The following is a 16,324-nucleotide window of genomic DNA, read 5'->3' as shown; positions in this document are numbered from 1 at the left end:
AACAGATGCGAAACGAATGTTCTGCCAAAGGTAGTCACGCGTGTTTTCGTGACGTTAGTGACGTAGTGACGTTAGTAACGTCAGTGACTGTGGCTAGCAAATTAGCCACCGTTAGCTTCACTTTTCGCCACAAAAACTTAACTTCAGCCTAAACCATGCAACGGAACGTAAATTCCAATACAAGCAACTCAATCGCTACCAAGACGAAACTTTTGACACCTAGGTTGTCTATGTAGGCCAAATATTGACTGAGTTTTAGGGGGGCGAAAATAAACAATAAATAATAAATAAATATATATGTGAGAGAACAAAGGTTGTGCTCTCGCCAAAGGCTTGAGCACACCCAATAATATATATGTGAGAGAACAAAGGTTGTGCCCTTGCCGAAGGCAAAGCACACCCAATAATAATATATATGTGAGAGAACAAAGGTTGTGCTCTCGCCGAAAGCTTGAGCACACCCAACTAGCACAGCCAGGATGTCGACAACCTAAACCACACCTCGTGGGCCTCGTGGTTTTGCTTGTGAAGAAGTAGGAGAAAGTATGTTATTGTTTTACGCCATGCATCAGTCACCCTTCAGCAAAGGGTTGCAGCACACCCATGGACACCAAATCTGGTTTCTTATTCTCTTTTGGGGGTTTTTGTGTTTGTATTTAGCATGTGTGCATCTTGTACGAGTACATTATGTGTATGTGTTATTCCTTGTCCCTCGAACGAGCACACAAAAAACAAACCCCCACACACAGATACACACTGAACAGTTTAGATGTACGTTTAGATTATGCATACAATCTCTGCTTTGCTCTCTTTTTATTCAATCTCTATCGCTTTCTTGCTCTCTGTAACTCTGGTTATGACTCAGAGGAGTATTGCTTTAAACTTATATCCTGTTCCACCCTCTACTGAGTCAAGACATTTCCATCTGTTATTATGAGCATGGCAGTTCATGTCATAATTTGTTTTATTGTATGCCTTGGCCCATGTGATAGTAACAACAAAGTAGTAACAATAATATTCATGATATTAACTTAATCTTGTCTATGTGAACATAATATTGTGGAATGGTTATCTCATACATCTATCAAATAATAGTGATCAAGTAAGGTTCCCGCAACAAAAACTTCAAGCATGTTGAAATATTATAAAAGAACTGTGCTAGCTTCCTGAACAACTAGGGTTGGTACATCCAGTACCCTTGGAACCACCCCAACTGCCTCACTCTTCCTTTCGCTCGCTCACTCTTTCTTTGTGACTAGTCTGTGGGAATAGGTACGTTTATTTTACTGTTAGACAGAGCAAACTAAAATTGGTGTTGGTTTCCGTCAAGCGATATGAATTAAGTTGAATTTAATTTATGAATTAAGTTGAATTTAATTGCTGGATTAATTTGTCAAATTTTACATTTGCATTTCTTGATTCAGAGTGAAGCACATTGTCTCTGTCAAGTAAGTGACATTCAATTTCATTTTTGTCCATTTGGAGACGGTGATAGTTTGATGAGGAATTCAAGTGAGGGATTAAATTATCATGCTGTACAGACTGTATGTTGTTTTTATTGATCTGTTAGGTGTTTTCCCTCAAATATAGATGAAGTTACACAGTGACAGTCCTTAATAATGTTTGTTACTGTACATTGTAAGCTTCTGTTTTAATGTCCGTCCCTTTCTTGCTGTGAGTTGGCTATCCCAGTTGTGTATTGAGTGAGTGGGTTCAGGATCCTTGCCACAGCAACTCGGGGGCCTCAGGGCGCACATGGTTTGTGGTTGTTTCCCTTCAGCCATGTGTGCTTACAACTACAGTGGTTGTAACAGAGGAAACACGTGGTAATTAGAGAACTGAGAAACTTTCTCAGAAGAAATGTAGCTTGCAGATGTGTGAACTAAAATGCATGGAGCCTGTCAAAGGAGACATAAAACCTAGGCAGCAGGTGTCTCTCCAAATATGTCAGTTTTCACACCAACTCTTTCACACATCTCACACTGCAACTGTTTTTTCAAAAAGGTGCTGTGTTGATTTAACTTTTTATTTGACTAGCACAGAGGAAAGTGATGAAGTAATTATACACAGCTGAACAACATAATATTATCCAACAGTAATGACCCACTAACCAAAACATACAATACAAGTCTAGGGGGGGGATACTTTAATATTATTTGTTTCTTGTAATTGAGGAAAATCTCTTTTTCACTCTTCATGAGTTCATATTTACTGTAGTTGCAGTGTCATGGCAAATAAACAGAAACACAATGATAACTGCTGTGTCAATCTGTCTTTGTGTCTGTTAGAGACAATCCAGCTACAACCACCACAAATCCCATCATGCCTCTGAGTTCCAACACCACTCGACTGGACAACGCCACACTGTCCCTGTTCCAGAACCATCTGGCCAGTGCCGCAATCTCCATCATCTACATACTTGTCACTGTAGTCAACGTGACAGGAAATGGCCTATCCATGTGGCTCCTCCTTTTCCGCACCTCTCCCAAGACTCCGTCCATCATCTTCATGATCAACCTGACCCTGACAGACCTGTCATTGGGGACTGCCCTGCCCTTCCAGATCTTCTATCAGCTTAATCATTATAACTGGACTCTGAGCCCTGGCCTGTGCAGGTAGTGTACAGTGGATCTACAACACAGCCTGTCCAAGGCCAGAATCCAAACCTGTGTCTCAAAGGGCATGTACGTGTGTCTAACTGTGTACATATGTATCTCATCATCTGTTCTTCCAGGTTCCTGACGCTGGGCTTCTTTGCCAACATGTACTGTTCCATCCTGACGATGACGGCCATTAGTGTGGACCGCTATCTTGGCATCGTTCGGCCCATGCTTTTCCGCCAGATCCGAAAGAGGAAATCAGTGGCTGTGATAGGCTGCATCTTCATGTGGGGCGTGGTTCTGTCAGTTCTGTTCCCACTGATGAAAACGGACCTGACATTCTACGTTCCAGAACTGGATATCACCACCTGCTTTGATGTGCTGAAGAAGGACATGCTTCCATCCATTAAGGCCTGGGCAGCTTTCCTCTTCTGCATTGTGGTTATCCTGTTCCTCATCCCATTCATCGTCACATCTTTCTGCTACATTAGCGTGATTGGGAAACTGGACCGGGACTCCAAAACGGCGCAAAAGGGAAAAGCTAAACGTCTTGCCGTCACTGTCCTCCTGGTCTTCACCATCTTTTTCGCCCCTAACAACATTCTTCTACTAGCCCACACAGTTGCCAGGCTCTTCTTTGATAGTTCCTTCTACATGGCCTACAAACTTTCTCTGTCTCTCAGCTGTCTCAACAGCTGTGTGGATCCCTTCATCTACTACTTTGCATCTAAGGAGTTCCGTCAGAAGTTGAGACGCATATTGAGGTTGAGGAGTCTGAGCAGCGGGGAGACCGGGCGGTCAGAGCCCTACAGGGAGAGCATGTTGTCAACGCAGTACCCTTCTGGGGGACAGGAAGGAGAGAACAGCAGAGTTTGTTACGTTCACGTAAAGACCTAAACCAGTAGATGTGAAGAGTGACAGTGAGAGCGAGAGATGTAAAATATTGCAACTCTTGAATAGGTTAAACTCACCCCTCAATACCGCCCACCTGCCCCACCAAATTGCTAGCTATTCAGTGGTGTGGCTGGCTAAATTATGTTTATGAAAGGTGGTCATTGCGTGAATCAGGGGGACCCTAATTTGAGCCCTGGAGTGGGCAAGTGAGGGACTGACACCAGTTACACAACATCCCTTGAGGTTGGAGTTTTTGTGATAATTTTATTCATTTGTATTTAGTACTGTATATTGGCACATAATTCATTAGTGTTTTGAGAAAGAAACATTGTTAATATATCAAACATTTATTAATATATTAATAAGTGCCATGATCTGATATTTTATTGTTCATTTATATTTTATAAAACAGAATTTTGTATAGGCCTAATTCGTAAAGGTGTATGGTTGTATTATGTAGTTTGTCAATAAAATGCACGTTAAACTATCGGAACAGAGAATGGGAACCTTTGAAGGCTGTTTCATCTTCTTTGCTTGAATTTGGTATGACTGAAAATGGCAAAAGTCGATGGGAACAGCTGCCCGTGAAGCAAGGCCATAATCATAATATATATCCCACCCAATATTCAAATCTGGTCAAAATGTTCCCCCCAATATATTTATATAAAAATATAAATGTGCTACGCTACGACTATGGAAGCAAATCGTTACCAAAATTCAAATGCAAATGCATTTCCAGAAATGCATTTGCGTGAAGAGAGCACTGCATTTGCGTGAAGAGAGCAATGCGTGAAGAGAGCACTTTACTGTAGAGAAAATACTTGTCCCATTCTCACAAGGAGTAGCTTAAGAAAATATATATACATATATTTTTTCTTACAGGATATATAAATATATAACGCCGACATCTCTACTGCCGACATCTGTAAAACTCGGCATCTCACACCAGAATCAATGCAACATCAAATTAGCACTAGGCCTGTTTGATTTGGGGGTAAACTGTCCCTTTAAGATTACAATTATCAAGACATCATATTTGAAGAAGGGCCCATCAACAGAAAGAGGATAAATATCACAGTCCAATCTATATTCCTCTGTAACAATTTTCGTCCATTCTAACGTCACGTTTTAGAATTTAATAAAACATTAAAATCCAGAGTTCGCCATTGGTTTATTCTCTTCCTGTATAGTGACGTCATTGCGCATGCTCAATCACGGTGTGTTCGTAGTAGACTCACTGAGTGAAGTTCAGTGAGGTGTACATGGTGCAGAGAGCCTTCAGCAGGTAAACGTCTACTTTATATTGTCTTTTTTCTCACAGACTGAGGAATAGGCTGGATCAAAACAGTGTTGCCAAAGGTTATGTGCTTTGTATGTTTATATGTTAGCTTTTGGTAACACAGGGCTCTCAAGTTTTATAAAAAGTATGGCGTGAAATTCCTATACCTGTCAACGTTTGGGTCGTGCTGGTGATGTTTCTGATTGTCTTTTTACTCTGTATAACTCGAGACAACTATGTCTATTTACTCTGTATAACTCGAGACAACTATGTCTATTTACTCTGTATAACTCGAGAAAACTATTATCTCAGTATGCCTGCGTCTCTCGTCCATTAATTGTAAATAGCGGGACAAGATCCCTTATTTCTCAGCGTGAGAAATGGCAGAAATGTCTCACGGATATTGCTTGAGACTTGAGAGCCCTTGTGTATAAAAACTCGACATGTTTCACACAGACTGCACAGTAGCTAGACCAATCATGCAACCATTTCTCCTACCACAACTTGGGTGCATGTAATCGAGAAGTGGCATAGGTCACTTTCTAAGTCATGAAAACCCATGTTGTCTTGAATTAGTGTGCAAAGTCGGCATAAACACATTTCAACACAACGTGATGATAACAGAAATACAGTTCATGGGAACTAAGCGTTATGCGTGCCTAGAGGCACCAGCTACCACATGTCATTACAGTGAGTGGGAGAGCACCCACCCACACTTCATACTGTGTTCCTTTGTCTCCCTGCATGCATTCTATCACATGCACTCCTTCCTGCATATGGTGAAATGTGTCTCTGTCTCTCTCTGAAAGGGTATGCATATTCAAACAGCCATTGTCATCTGATCACCGGATTGTCTGACTATGACCTGTCATGTTTAATGTTTAGCTGTGTGTTCAACCTCAGGCTGGACTGTGGGCGTGTTGTAGGTCACCATGGTTTTGAATCCAGTGATCTCCAAGCTGAGTGGGAAGTTGGTGGTCCTGGCCAGTGCCTCTCCCAGGAGACTGGAGATTCTCACCAACGTGGTGAGGGCTTCTGGCTTCTTCTTTCCAACACAGAATTTGTTCTTCACATGCACATTGATGACTGTCCGTCATTTCAGCCTACTTTGTGATAATAGCAACACAGGAACTGTAAAGGGATATGCAACACAGGGAGGTACACACAGACAAGCTTTCACAGATAAAATCCAGTTATGACTCATGAACCTTAGATTGATTTTGTTAATATGTAGAATGTAGAACTATTGATTTCCAGAGGGAAAATTGCACCATTACAGCAGCACCCAAAATCTACACAGCTACAAAAACACACAAAAAAGTACAGAAATCCTGGATAAATGAATGTCGATTGTGGAGCATTCGTTTAATTTTTATGTGCAAAAATGTATACATAGGCAACCCTAAGTAAAGTGGCCTGATGTCATGTATAAAATCAAGAAGTGTCTGATTAGGACAACAATGATGACGTAAGGATTTCATTCCCCAGGGTTTGCGGTTTGAGGTTGTACCATCCTGGTTCAAGGAGACTCTGGACAAGAGGCTGTTCAGCGCTCCACATGAGTATGCTGTCGAGACAGCTAAGCAGAAGGCCCTGGAGGTTGCCAAGAGGATGCCCTTTGTGAGTAAAGCTTCTGAGTTACTGATTCCTCATCATCTCAAGCTGACACTTAAGGGCCTCCACTGTGTTTCTCTGTCTACATTAGAAACACTTGAAGACACCTGATATTGTGATCGGAGCAGACACCATAGTGGTGAGTTGATACTGGTTCTGTTTTAATATATTTGACTGTGGTTTATATTTATTCACTGTTGTGTGATGCCCTTTTTTATTCAGACAGTGGATGGGCTGATTCTTGAGAAACCAGTGGACAAGCAAGATGCTTACAGGATGCTCTCAAGGTATGTGTGTGTGACATGTAGGGCCCACAATAATAATTATAAAGATAACAATATCCATCCGGTCATGTGTCTCTATGTTGGCATTATTTCCAGGCTCAGTGGGAAAGAACACAGTGTGTTCACTGGAGTAGCAATTGTCCTCTGCCATGAGAAAGAAGGTACAGTACATGTTATACTCTTTTAGGTAATCATGGCTTGCAAATGTTGTTTCTTATTGTAATGCTATGAGTGGTTTGGATCGGTTCAGTCTTTTTCTCTCTCATCAGATGAAGAGGTTGACTACCAGCTCATAGACTTCTACGAAGAGACAAAGGTGAAGTTTGCAGATCTGTCTGAGGATATGCTGTGGGAGTACATCAACAGTGGAGAGCCCATGTGAGTTTCAACACTTCCTTTGAATTCCACCATGCTACAGCTGTGTGCCATTGGCAAATGTTTTATTGATTTTTCCTTTTCCTTTTTTTTCTTTTTTTTTTTTTGCAATCTCACTTTTCACAAGAGCAATTCAGGTCAATTCAATAAAGTGAAACTTTTTGAACCCATTACCATCTGTACTTTGATCTTTTGTTGTTTGTATAGTGCGATTCTCGTTCAGACAGCCTTCTACCTTGCTATTAAAATATATGTACACGTTTTATTGTAATAACCTACAACACAGCTTAGTAACAGCGCTACGTCTGGGGTAAAGTCCGCTGTGCAGAATTTTAGTTATGTGGATAACGTGAGGTGGCCAAGTTTTGATTCACAAACATGGCAATCCTTTCTGTGACTGAGCCGAGTCAGAAGAAACACGTCAGACTGCTTACGCAATATGATCTTGAAACATTGAAGAAAAAAATACAGTGTTCAAACTGGGTGCAACATATTGTTATTTATTGTGTGTGTGTGTGTCAACAAATTGTTATTAATTGTGTGTGTGTGTGTGTCAGGGACAAGGCTGGAGGTTATGGTATACAGGCGCTGGGTGGGATGCTGGTGGAGTATGTCCACGGAGACTTCCTCAATGTGGTTGGCTTCCCCCTCAACCACTTCTGTAAGCAGCTGGACCTCCTCTACAACCGGCCCCCCTCCAGCCTGGATCTCAACGGCCCTCCCACCACCCACAGCAGCACCCAGACCACGCCAACCCTTGCCAACCCTCCACCTGCCAACCTCACCAACCACAGTCCACCAGCCAGCCCCGCCTTCACAAGCTCTACAGCTAACCCTAGCCCACCAGAAAGCCCTTCCCTCTCCAGCCCCCCAGCCAATCAGGCTCACCACTGCCCTCAGGATAGCCAATCACACAGTCCCCCAGCCAATCTAGTCAACCACAGTCCCCCATCCGGTTTAGCCCACAACAGTCCCACAGCCAGTCCAGCTCACAAGGTAAAAAAACGAAACAAATTATTTATATTTCTACTTTATTATTTTTGTTTTATAAACAAAAACAAAATCATGCTGTTGCTTTTAGTTGAGCATATCTATTTTAGATAATTCTCGACAGGGACTACCTCAGGAATGTTTTTCTCTGTGTTCCTCAAGGTAAAGAAAGAAGATGGGGTGAACTCTGTGGGCGATGTGTCCTGGACTCAGATCAACAGCCTTTCCAAGTGTTCAGAAAATGGAGAGGCCGATCTCCATGACGGTGATGGTGCAGACACTGTGGTGGCCAACAGGGGGCCTGTGAACAGCCTGAACCAAGTCGAGCAGGAGGAGGGAGAGGCTAGCCTGGAGGACCCCCATCTCCAGAAGATGATTGAGCTAATGGATGGCTTTAAAGCTTCTAAGGTGTGCTTTGATATGCATTGTGCCACTCCATATTACATTTACATTTAGTCATTTAGCAGACGCTCTTATCCAGAGCGACAGGGACATTCCCCCGAGGCAAGTAGGGTGAAGTGCCTTGCCCAAGGACACAATGTAATTTGGCATGGACGGGAATCGAACTGGCAACCTTCAGATTACTAGCCCGCTTCCCTAACCGCTCAGCCACCTGACTCCCCCATATAAGTAATTGTAGGGTTCTGGTGTGGTTGCTTTAAAGACATTTCATGGTCTTCACCTGTATGAGAAAACATTATATTGCCATAATGACTCATTTCAAACACTACAATAAGGAACACAGGAATGTCCATGGTATGCTTGTAAGTCGCTCTGGATAAGAGCGTCTGCTAAATGTAAATGTAATGCTTCCTCACTCTGAGCTCCCTCCCCCTGTGCTGCGTCCCAGGCCCTGTTCACAGCCTCCAAGTTGCGTGTGTTTGACGTGCTAGAGGCCCGGCCAGGGCAGGAGGCAGCGGAGGTGGCCCAGGAGATCCAGGCCTCGGTGAAGGGGACTGAACGACTGCTGGAGGCCTGCGTCTCCCTGGGACTGCTGGACAGCCATGAGAGATGTAAGTCTGGCACTCACATAAATCAGCCCACTTGTAGATACAGGAAATGGAACCTATGGATGTCACCACTACTGTACGTCTGCTATGCCGTTTGTTGGTTTGAGACGATAAAAGTTGTTCTCTCATGGCGGGGAGTCAGGTGGCTGAGCGGTGAGGGAATCGGGCTAGTAGTCCGAAGGTTGCCAGTTCGATTCCCGGTCATGCCAACTGACGTTGTGTCCTTGGGCAAGGCACTTCACCCTACTTGCCTCGGGGGAATGTCCCTGTACTTACTGTAAGTCGCTCTGGATAAGAGCGTCTGCTAAATGACTAAATGTAAATGTTCTCATCTGGGGTTTTCAGATGTCACGATAAAATTCAGGAGGCAGATGTTCTACAACAAATCTCTTGTGTCGACTATAGTGTTTTCGAACCAAGCTTTTACAGGTCTTGCAGGGTTTAGAAAACCACAGGGTGTGCTGGCAGAGGTGGTGAGTTTCAAACCCTCTTGTATCCCCTCTGTCCGGCAGTGTACCAGAAGCCTGTATATGAGAACACAGACATGGCCAGACGATTCCTGCTGTCCCACGCTCCTCACTCACTGCAGGGCTACATTCAGCACTGTAACGAGCTGGTCTGGCCCCTCTTCACACACCTGGAGGGTGCCGTGAGGGAGGGGACCAACCAGCACGAGAGGGCCTTCGGAAAGAAGTCCGACAACCTGTTTCAGGTGTGTCCTTAATGATCACAATATCTAATCTGCACCACAAGTAAAAGCCATAGATGTTTCGATTTGTGTTATTATTTGTCTTACCACCTCTGTGTGTCAGGGTTTCCTCCATTATGTCGTGTCTTTAAAGGATGCATACTACAGCAGGCACGAAGTCAAGCTGCGCTTCATGAATGCCATGCACAGTATCGCCAAGGTTACCGGGGGTGTCGTGGCAACAGCCTTTGACCTGTCCGGTTTTAAAACGGCCTGTGACCTGGGAGGTAACTACAGTGCCTGAGACTGAACTTCTAACAAGGACATTGTATGGTAACCTGTAAACCATTCAAAAATCTTTACTGGTATGTTTTGTTTTCCTAGGGTGCACTGGTGCCATGGCCTATGAGTTTACCAAGGCCAACCCTGGTATGACTGTGACTGTGTTTGACCTTCCTGCAGTCATAGAGATGAGTGGCCACTTCCGGCCCGTGGACACAGACAGCAGGGTCTCATTTGTCACTGGTCAGTTTGAGGAGTAAGGATGGTTGACCACCTCCTAATTCTGAAGCTGTTGCCGTGTGGGAAAATTAAAACTTGACTTTGAATTGTTTCCTTAATTAATTCAGTCTTTTAAAATGCAGTATTTTTTGCTGTGTCTGACAGGAGATTTCTTCAAGGACGCTCTCCCTAAAGCAGACCTGTACATCCTTGGGAGGATCCTCCATGACTGGACAGACGAAAAAGTACATGCCCTTCTGAGTAAAATCTCAGATGCCTGTGCCCCAGGTGAGATTGAAATGAGTTGCTACTCTGAATTAAAGAAATATACTTCCTACATTCCAATCCAACCTAATTTATAAAGGATTGGTAATTGTGTGGGAAGTAAATAATCATTGTTAAAATGGCAGCTTTAAATCTGAAACAGACATATTGAGAAGGAAACAGTAGGACAACATCACTTCATGTTGGACGACCTGAATCACCAGCGTTTTTCTGCTCCTAGCAATACTACATTCCTGTCTAACCATGACCAGTGTGCTGAAGCAGAATTGAATAAGCTGGTTAGCGCTGTATCCTATCATTCATCTGTGCGTACTGTAAACCCCCACCATGAATGTCTCAGGCAGTGGAGTGCTCCTGAGTGAAATCTTCCTGAGTGAGGATCGCCGGGGGCCCAGCCGGGGGCTCCTTCAGGCCCTCAGCATGAGTGAGGGACGCCAGCGCAGCGCCACTGAGTACACCCTCCTCCTGAAAACACACGGCTTCACCACCATGCACGTCCAGTACACACACAGCCTCCTGGATGCCATGCTCTGCCTCAAAGACTGACCTCCGCCCCCCCACCACCACCACCACCACCACCACTGCCTCCAAAACAAAACGTTTAACCTGTTTTAATACCCAGAGTTAATGTACTATACAGTAAGGTGGGTCAGTAAAGAGATGGGCTATGAAACTGACACTTCAGGAAGACTATTATCTTTACAGAAATGTCTAAGCTTCTATTGTTTGGCTCTTGTAAATGAACGTCCTTTTTATTTTTGGAAGTCCCAATGATTGTGTCATAAACATGGTGTTAGATATGCAATAGACAGTCATGCCAGCCACAATTAAGCATGGGAACCACTTGGATACTACATCCCTTGCTATTTCACAATACAATTACACTACAATACAGTGAACTATTAGTGGTAATGAAGAATCCTGCTTTTCTTCAAATACAGAAATAAACATTTCTATTTCAAATGTGTTATCTGGCCTGTGCTTTTTCTCTCTTATGTTAAGAAGGTTGTGTGTCCATTCTTATTGTTCTTACCTTCTTTGAAAAAGCAGCGTAAAGGAAATTACCATTTGTTCTGACTTTAAACAGTGCAACATATCCTCCTTGTGATATTTTAAAGAAGGCCTTCTTGTTTCGTATCACAGGATGTGCAGTGCTTGTTGCTGAGACCATGTTGGACGGACAGACTCCCTATTCCTGCCTCCAGTCCCTCAACATGCTGGTGCAGACGGAGGGGAGAGAGAGGACCCAACAACATTACTCAGATCTGTTGAGCGCAAATGGCTTTGGTGCTGTGCGAGTGACTCACACCAGGAGCTTTTTAGATGTCATTGTTGCACTTAAAAAGTAACCTTGCAGTTACAGTGGGATGATTGATCTGGTTACCTACAAAATGTGTTTCTGTCACACTGTAAAGAAACATGTTTCAATCAACGTTTAAAAAAGATTTTCATTCAAAATAGAAATTGTATTGAAATGTGTTTATTGTATTGCCCTGCCCACTATATCCTCTCGCGATATCTTGTGCATCCTCCCATTTTGTACAGTTGCGGATGCTGATCTTTCGGTACCCAGAGCAAAACCCCTGCAAGCGCGCATCACTTCTCGCAGCTTCGTTTTTGTCCCCCATCCCCTGAATTGACACCAAGGAAAAATTTACCATGGCAGACGCAGCCGTTTCTTTTGCAAAGGACTTTTTGGCCGGAGGAGTAGCTGCTGCCATCTCCAAAACGGCAGTGGCACCAATAGAGCGAGTGAAACTGCTCCTGCAGGTAAAGGACAGGGCGGCCTCTTGAGCGAATGACATCAGTCAAACAATAGCTATGTCTTGTCATTAAACGTTAGTATTTGTTCCTACGTCATGTTACATTATTGCTTAATATGATCGCTGGCAACCATTAAAACGTCGTGTAATTCTGTTTATTGCGCTAGCTTTAGTCTGACCTGCTGGAGCAATATTTAACAACTGCTTATCACTGAACTCAAGGCCGCCTTTCCATCCATCTACATCGGTGTACCAGCAGTGATGATTTGTGCCACTGCAGGTTCCATTGTATCTGTTGTATTACTTGTACAGTACCTAGTGCTGGTTGTATCAACTCATTTGTAAAAGGGGTTGTACCTCGTGGTACACTTTTTTGCTCATCTCAGTCAGTAAATCGTCCTATTTGTGGCTAGCCATTTATAGCCCAGTGCTACCCAGGCAGCCAGAGCCTCTGTATTGCACATCGACATGCTGCAGTCACCTCTGCAGTTAATCTCAGGTCGTAACAAGGGGAACGCACGAATTATGTAGTTTACACTAGACATATGCCAATTGCACACTATTCATCAGACTGCTGAATAATTTATTGTAAAAAGAAAAAGAAATGTTCTGTACATTTCAGCTTTGCTCTCGATTTTCTGATCAACTATGGTTGACAAAGCTGCTATCTGAAACTTGACCTTCTGGTTCTCCCTTCCCCCCTGGCCAGGTCCAACATGCCAGCAAACAGATCACTGCTGATATGCAGTACAAGGGCATTGCAGACTGCCTCGTCCGCATTCCCAAGGAGCAAGGCTTTGCGTCCTTCTGGAGAGGCAACATGGCCAACGTAATCCGCTACTTCCCTACCCAGGCCCTCAACTTTGCGTTTAAGGACAAGTACAAGCAGGTATTTCTGGGCGGAGTTGACAAGCACACTCAGTTCTGGCGCTATTTCGCCGGTAACCTGGCATCCGGGGGTGCCGCTGGTGCCACCTCCCTCTGCTTCGTCTACCCATTGGATTTTGCCCGTACCCGGTTGGCAGCTGATGTAGGCAAGGCTGGCGCCACCCGCGAGTTCAATGGGCTTGCAGACTGCCTGAAAAGGATCTCCAAGTCTGATGGCATTAAGGGGCTTTACCAGGGCTTCGGAGTGTCTGTGCAGGGCATCATCATCTACAGGGCAGCCTACTTTGGTGTATATGACACCGCGAAAGGTAGACCTATGACACAGCCTAAGGTTAAAGCTAAAACTGTATTTGCAGATGTCAAACAGTTTGATATGTTTATTCTTTCCTTCTATAAAGTGGACTACTGCTGTGCAATACATAGAAAGTAAATGTGCATCTCATGTGACTGACCGGCATGTTGCTATAACCTGTTTTTGATTGGCTGGTGTGAAGGTATGCTTCCTGATCCCAAGAACACCCACATATTAGTGAGCTGGATGATCGCCCAGTCGGTTACAGCGGTGGCAGGGGTGGTGTCCTATCCGTTTGACACAGTGAGGAGGCGTATGATGATGCAGTCAGGACGCAAAGGAGGTGAGGAGTCCCACTTTGTTGGTAGAATATGTCAAGGCGCAGATATAACAATCATCTCAGAGAGGAAGTTTCTGATGTCATGGTATTTACAATTACTTACAGAAATAGAACCCTTTGTGGTATGCAAAAGGTAATGGTGTATAATTTTCCCTAAAAAGCCCAAAATATGCAAATGATTAAAAAAAAACAAGTTATCACAAACATTTCTAATCAATTTAAAGTGTAGATAATGATAACCCACATGTATGTACATACACTTTGGGTTGGTTAACTTGCAAACAATGCAAAGGCTCATGGTTAATCAAATCATCATATATTCATCCTAGGACTGTAATAGAGACAGCAACAGTTCCTAGCTTAGGGTGGGCTACATGTCAAACTAGTTTACTGCAACTTTATATGACTTACACAACAGTGGTGTCATGGACTGTATGGAAGTAAGCATGGGCACTGCCTGAGGTAGCATGACCTAAAACTGGCCCTGGGCTAGAATATTAGTTAGTATTGTAACCCACACTCAAGTCCCTAGGGATTCACCTTGAATGAAATAACATACACATGCCTAGTGTCTGAAATGTGTGTGTTTCGCTTTGCAGCGGATATTATGTACACTGGCACCCTGGATTGCTGGAAGAAGATCGCCCGTGATGAGGGTGGCAAGGCTTTCTTCAAGGGTGCCCTGTCCAACGTGTTGCGAGGCATGGGCGGAGCATTCGTGCTGGTGCTCTATGACGAGTTCAAGAAATATGTTTAAATTCTACTTCACTTCCACCTCTCCCTGCCCAACCAACAGGACCAGGCCATTTCTTAGAGTAGCTCTTCCACCTTATTAAAATAAATAACTTCAGTTTTAACCCTGACCCTGAACCCTGGGTTACTGAGCAGTATATGGGAGGTTATTATGTAGGTAGTACATAGAGAGCACAACATCCCTCTCATGGTTCACCAGTTTACTATTCATTTAAAACATAGCTTATATATATATATTCTTTTTTGCTGTGTGTGTTCGATTGTTTCCTTCGATTGATTGTCTTTGTTTGCACAGAATAGTTATACAGAGTAGCTCATCTTTATATATTTTACCTTTGCTCTGACTCTGATAAGCCTTCCCCAGTTAAAATGTGAACAAAGTATTTCTTATTTTGTTATTGTATTGCTTAGCCATGGCCCACCTTCTTGATTGAAATATTATATTCCTTGAATGTTCTCAAGTATTTTGCTCTGCGGTTCAGTGTCATCTATGTAATGCCCTGTTGTGTCAGAAACACGCCTCCAGGGGGCGTCACCAGACCACACTTCACTCAGCCCTCCCCAGACGCCTTTGAAGCAGCACAGAGAGGAATAAACCTTTGAGGCTCAGCAACAGCACTTATCTGGCAATGAATGAGAGTTCAAAGAATTATGTTTTATGTTGTCAAATTCAAGATTAGAGAAGTGTTAAATGCAGATGGTTGTGTCACTTTGTCCGAGGTATTTGACAAGACTCCCTAATTCTTAACAGACATGATTTCATGAGGAAAAAAAATCAGCTAAACCAAACAGCTGAAGGGAATCTGAGAATATCTGTTGTCAGAATAAATTGCGCTTTCACTCATATTCCTTGAGACATTGAAAGTTTATTCCAATTTTTTTCTTCTTTTGGATCCCCATTTAAGTGTTTTCCTAGTAGGGTAATAAGGGTAGTCATGTTGTTCGTGACTATTTTCCTGTCAGGCGGAGACCAGGGCCTGTGTGGCATGGAGGTAATCCTGACAGCCGACACCGAGGGCTCAGTAATGGGAGAGGCAGAGGGAGGGTGGCTGGTAGGTCAAACATGGCACTGTGTGTAGTAGCACATGAGCTTTGTTGTGGTATGTATACAGTCTGTACACATTGAGAGGCCATACTATATTTATTGTGGTCCCACACTGACTGAGTAGTTTGAATGACTGTATTGTTTCAATAAAACTCAATACCTCATAATGGCATTTCGGTTCTGAGCTTTTCTTCCATGCACAGTTCATCTCTTTGTAGTGAATTGAGTAATGAAGTTGTGTCATGGTCATGAAATGACTAGAAAAGGTTCATCTAAAATTACCATTGATCAATAGTACACACAGTAGCAAATCACTCCCCACTCACTGTAGACGGCAAAGATTTGTTAGATTCGATCATAGGAACACCCTCAATGCAGTGCTCTACAAGGGAGAATAGTCATACGCACGTGTAGTTACAGTCTGTTTCAGAGAGGCCTCGTTAATGATGTTGGAAAGAGAATGGTCTGGACTAGAGAATTACATCAGTGAATAACAATTATTACTGATACTGTACAATCAGCGATCACTGATAGGCCTTATGCATAGACCCTGGGACTGTTCTCTGCTGCCCTCAGCCCGTCCAACATCTCTGTTTGTTTACACCACCAATAGACAGGGCTCTGCCAGCCTTTGTAATAAAAACCACTCCAGTCAATCAACTGAGCCTGAGACCAAAGGCCAGTGTAATTTAGGAAAATTGCTGCAACTCCAAAGTAATCTTG

The 16,324-nt window shown here is 43.5% G+C and overlaps 3 protein-coding genes across 8 annotated transcripts; all 3 read left to right on the top strand.

Moving 5' to 3' along the window:
• The first annotated feature begins 1,197 nt into the window (after window positions 1-1,197).
• p2ry8 (P2Y receptor family member 8) lies at window positions 1,198-4,154 on the top strand. 2 transcript variants are annotated; one of them, XM_062457503.1, is made up of 4 exons: window positions 1,198-1,272; window positions 1,425-1,448; window positions 2,289-2,615; window positions 2,735-4,153. In XM_062457503.1, exons 3-4 carry the CDS (start codon window positions 2,323-2,325, stop codon window positions 3,495-3,497), a joined length of 1,056 nt encoding a protein of 351 aa, XP_062313487.1. In that variant the 5' UTR covers window positions 1,198-1,272; window positions 1,425-1,448; window positions 2,289-2,322; the 3' UTR covers window positions 3,498-4,153. The 2 variants fall into 2 exon arrangements, with proteins under 2 accessions (XP_062313487.1, XP_062313488.1); XM_062457504.1 differs by lacking the exons at window positions 1,198-1,272; window positions 1,425-1,448 and having other exon boundaries at window positions 1,973-2,615; window positions 2,735-4,154.
• Window positions 4,155-4,664: 510 nt separating this feature from the next.
• asmtl (acetylserotonin O-methyltransferase-like) lies at window positions 4,665-12,002 on the top strand. Of its 5 annotated transcripts, none has more exons than XM_062457502.1 (15): window positions 4,665-4,779; window positions 5,677-5,798; window positions 6,262-6,393; window positions 6,479-6,526; window positions 6,610-6,674; window positions 6,768-6,832; window positions 6,941-7,049; window positions 7,604-8,042; window positions 8,199-8,444; window positions 8,887-9,049; window positions 9,559-9,758; window positions 9,889-10,021; window positions 10,119-10,259; window positions 10,401-10,523; window positions 11,664-12,002. In XM_062457502.1, the coding sequence occupies exons 2-15, from the start codon at window positions 5,706-5,708 to the stop codon at window positions 11,867-11,869; spliced, it is 2,163 nt and encodes a 720-aa protein (XP_062313486.1). In that variant the 5' UTR covers window positions 4,665-4,779; window positions 5,677-5,705; the 3' UTR covers window positions 11,870-12,002. The 5 variants fall into 5 exon arrangements, with proteins under 5 accessions (XP_062313486.1, XP_062313483.1, XP_062313485.1 ...); XM_062457499.1 differs by having other exon boundaries at window positions 9,859-10,021; XM_062457501.1 differs by lacking the exon at window positions 11,664-12,002 and adding an exon at window positions 10,861-11,487.
• A 46-nt stretch (window positions 12,003-12,048) lies between these two features.
• Window positions 12,049-15,773, top strand: slc25a6 (solute carrier family 25 member 6). The gene is made up of 4 exons (XM_062457505.1): window positions 12,049-12,290; window positions 12,993-13,479; window positions 13,666-13,806; window positions 14,403-15,773. Exons 1-4 carry the CDS (start codon window positions 12,180-12,182, stop codon window positions 14,558-14,560), a joined length of 897 nt encoding a protein of 298 aa, XP_062313489.1. The 5' UTR covers window positions 12,049-12,179; the 3' UTR covers window positions 14,561-15,773.
• Window positions 15,774-16,324: the final 551 nt, after the last annotated feature.

The sequence above is a fragment of the Osmerus eperlanus genome, chromosome 3, assembly GCF_963692335.1.
Source record: "Osmerus eperlanus chromosome 3, fOsmEpe2.1, whole genome shotgun sequence".
NCBI classification, from domain to species: Eukaryota; Metazoa; Chordata; class Actinopteri; order Osmeriformes; family Osmeridae; genus Osmerus; species Osmerus eperlanus.
This window is presented reverse-complemented; position numbering and strand designations above follow the sequence as displayed.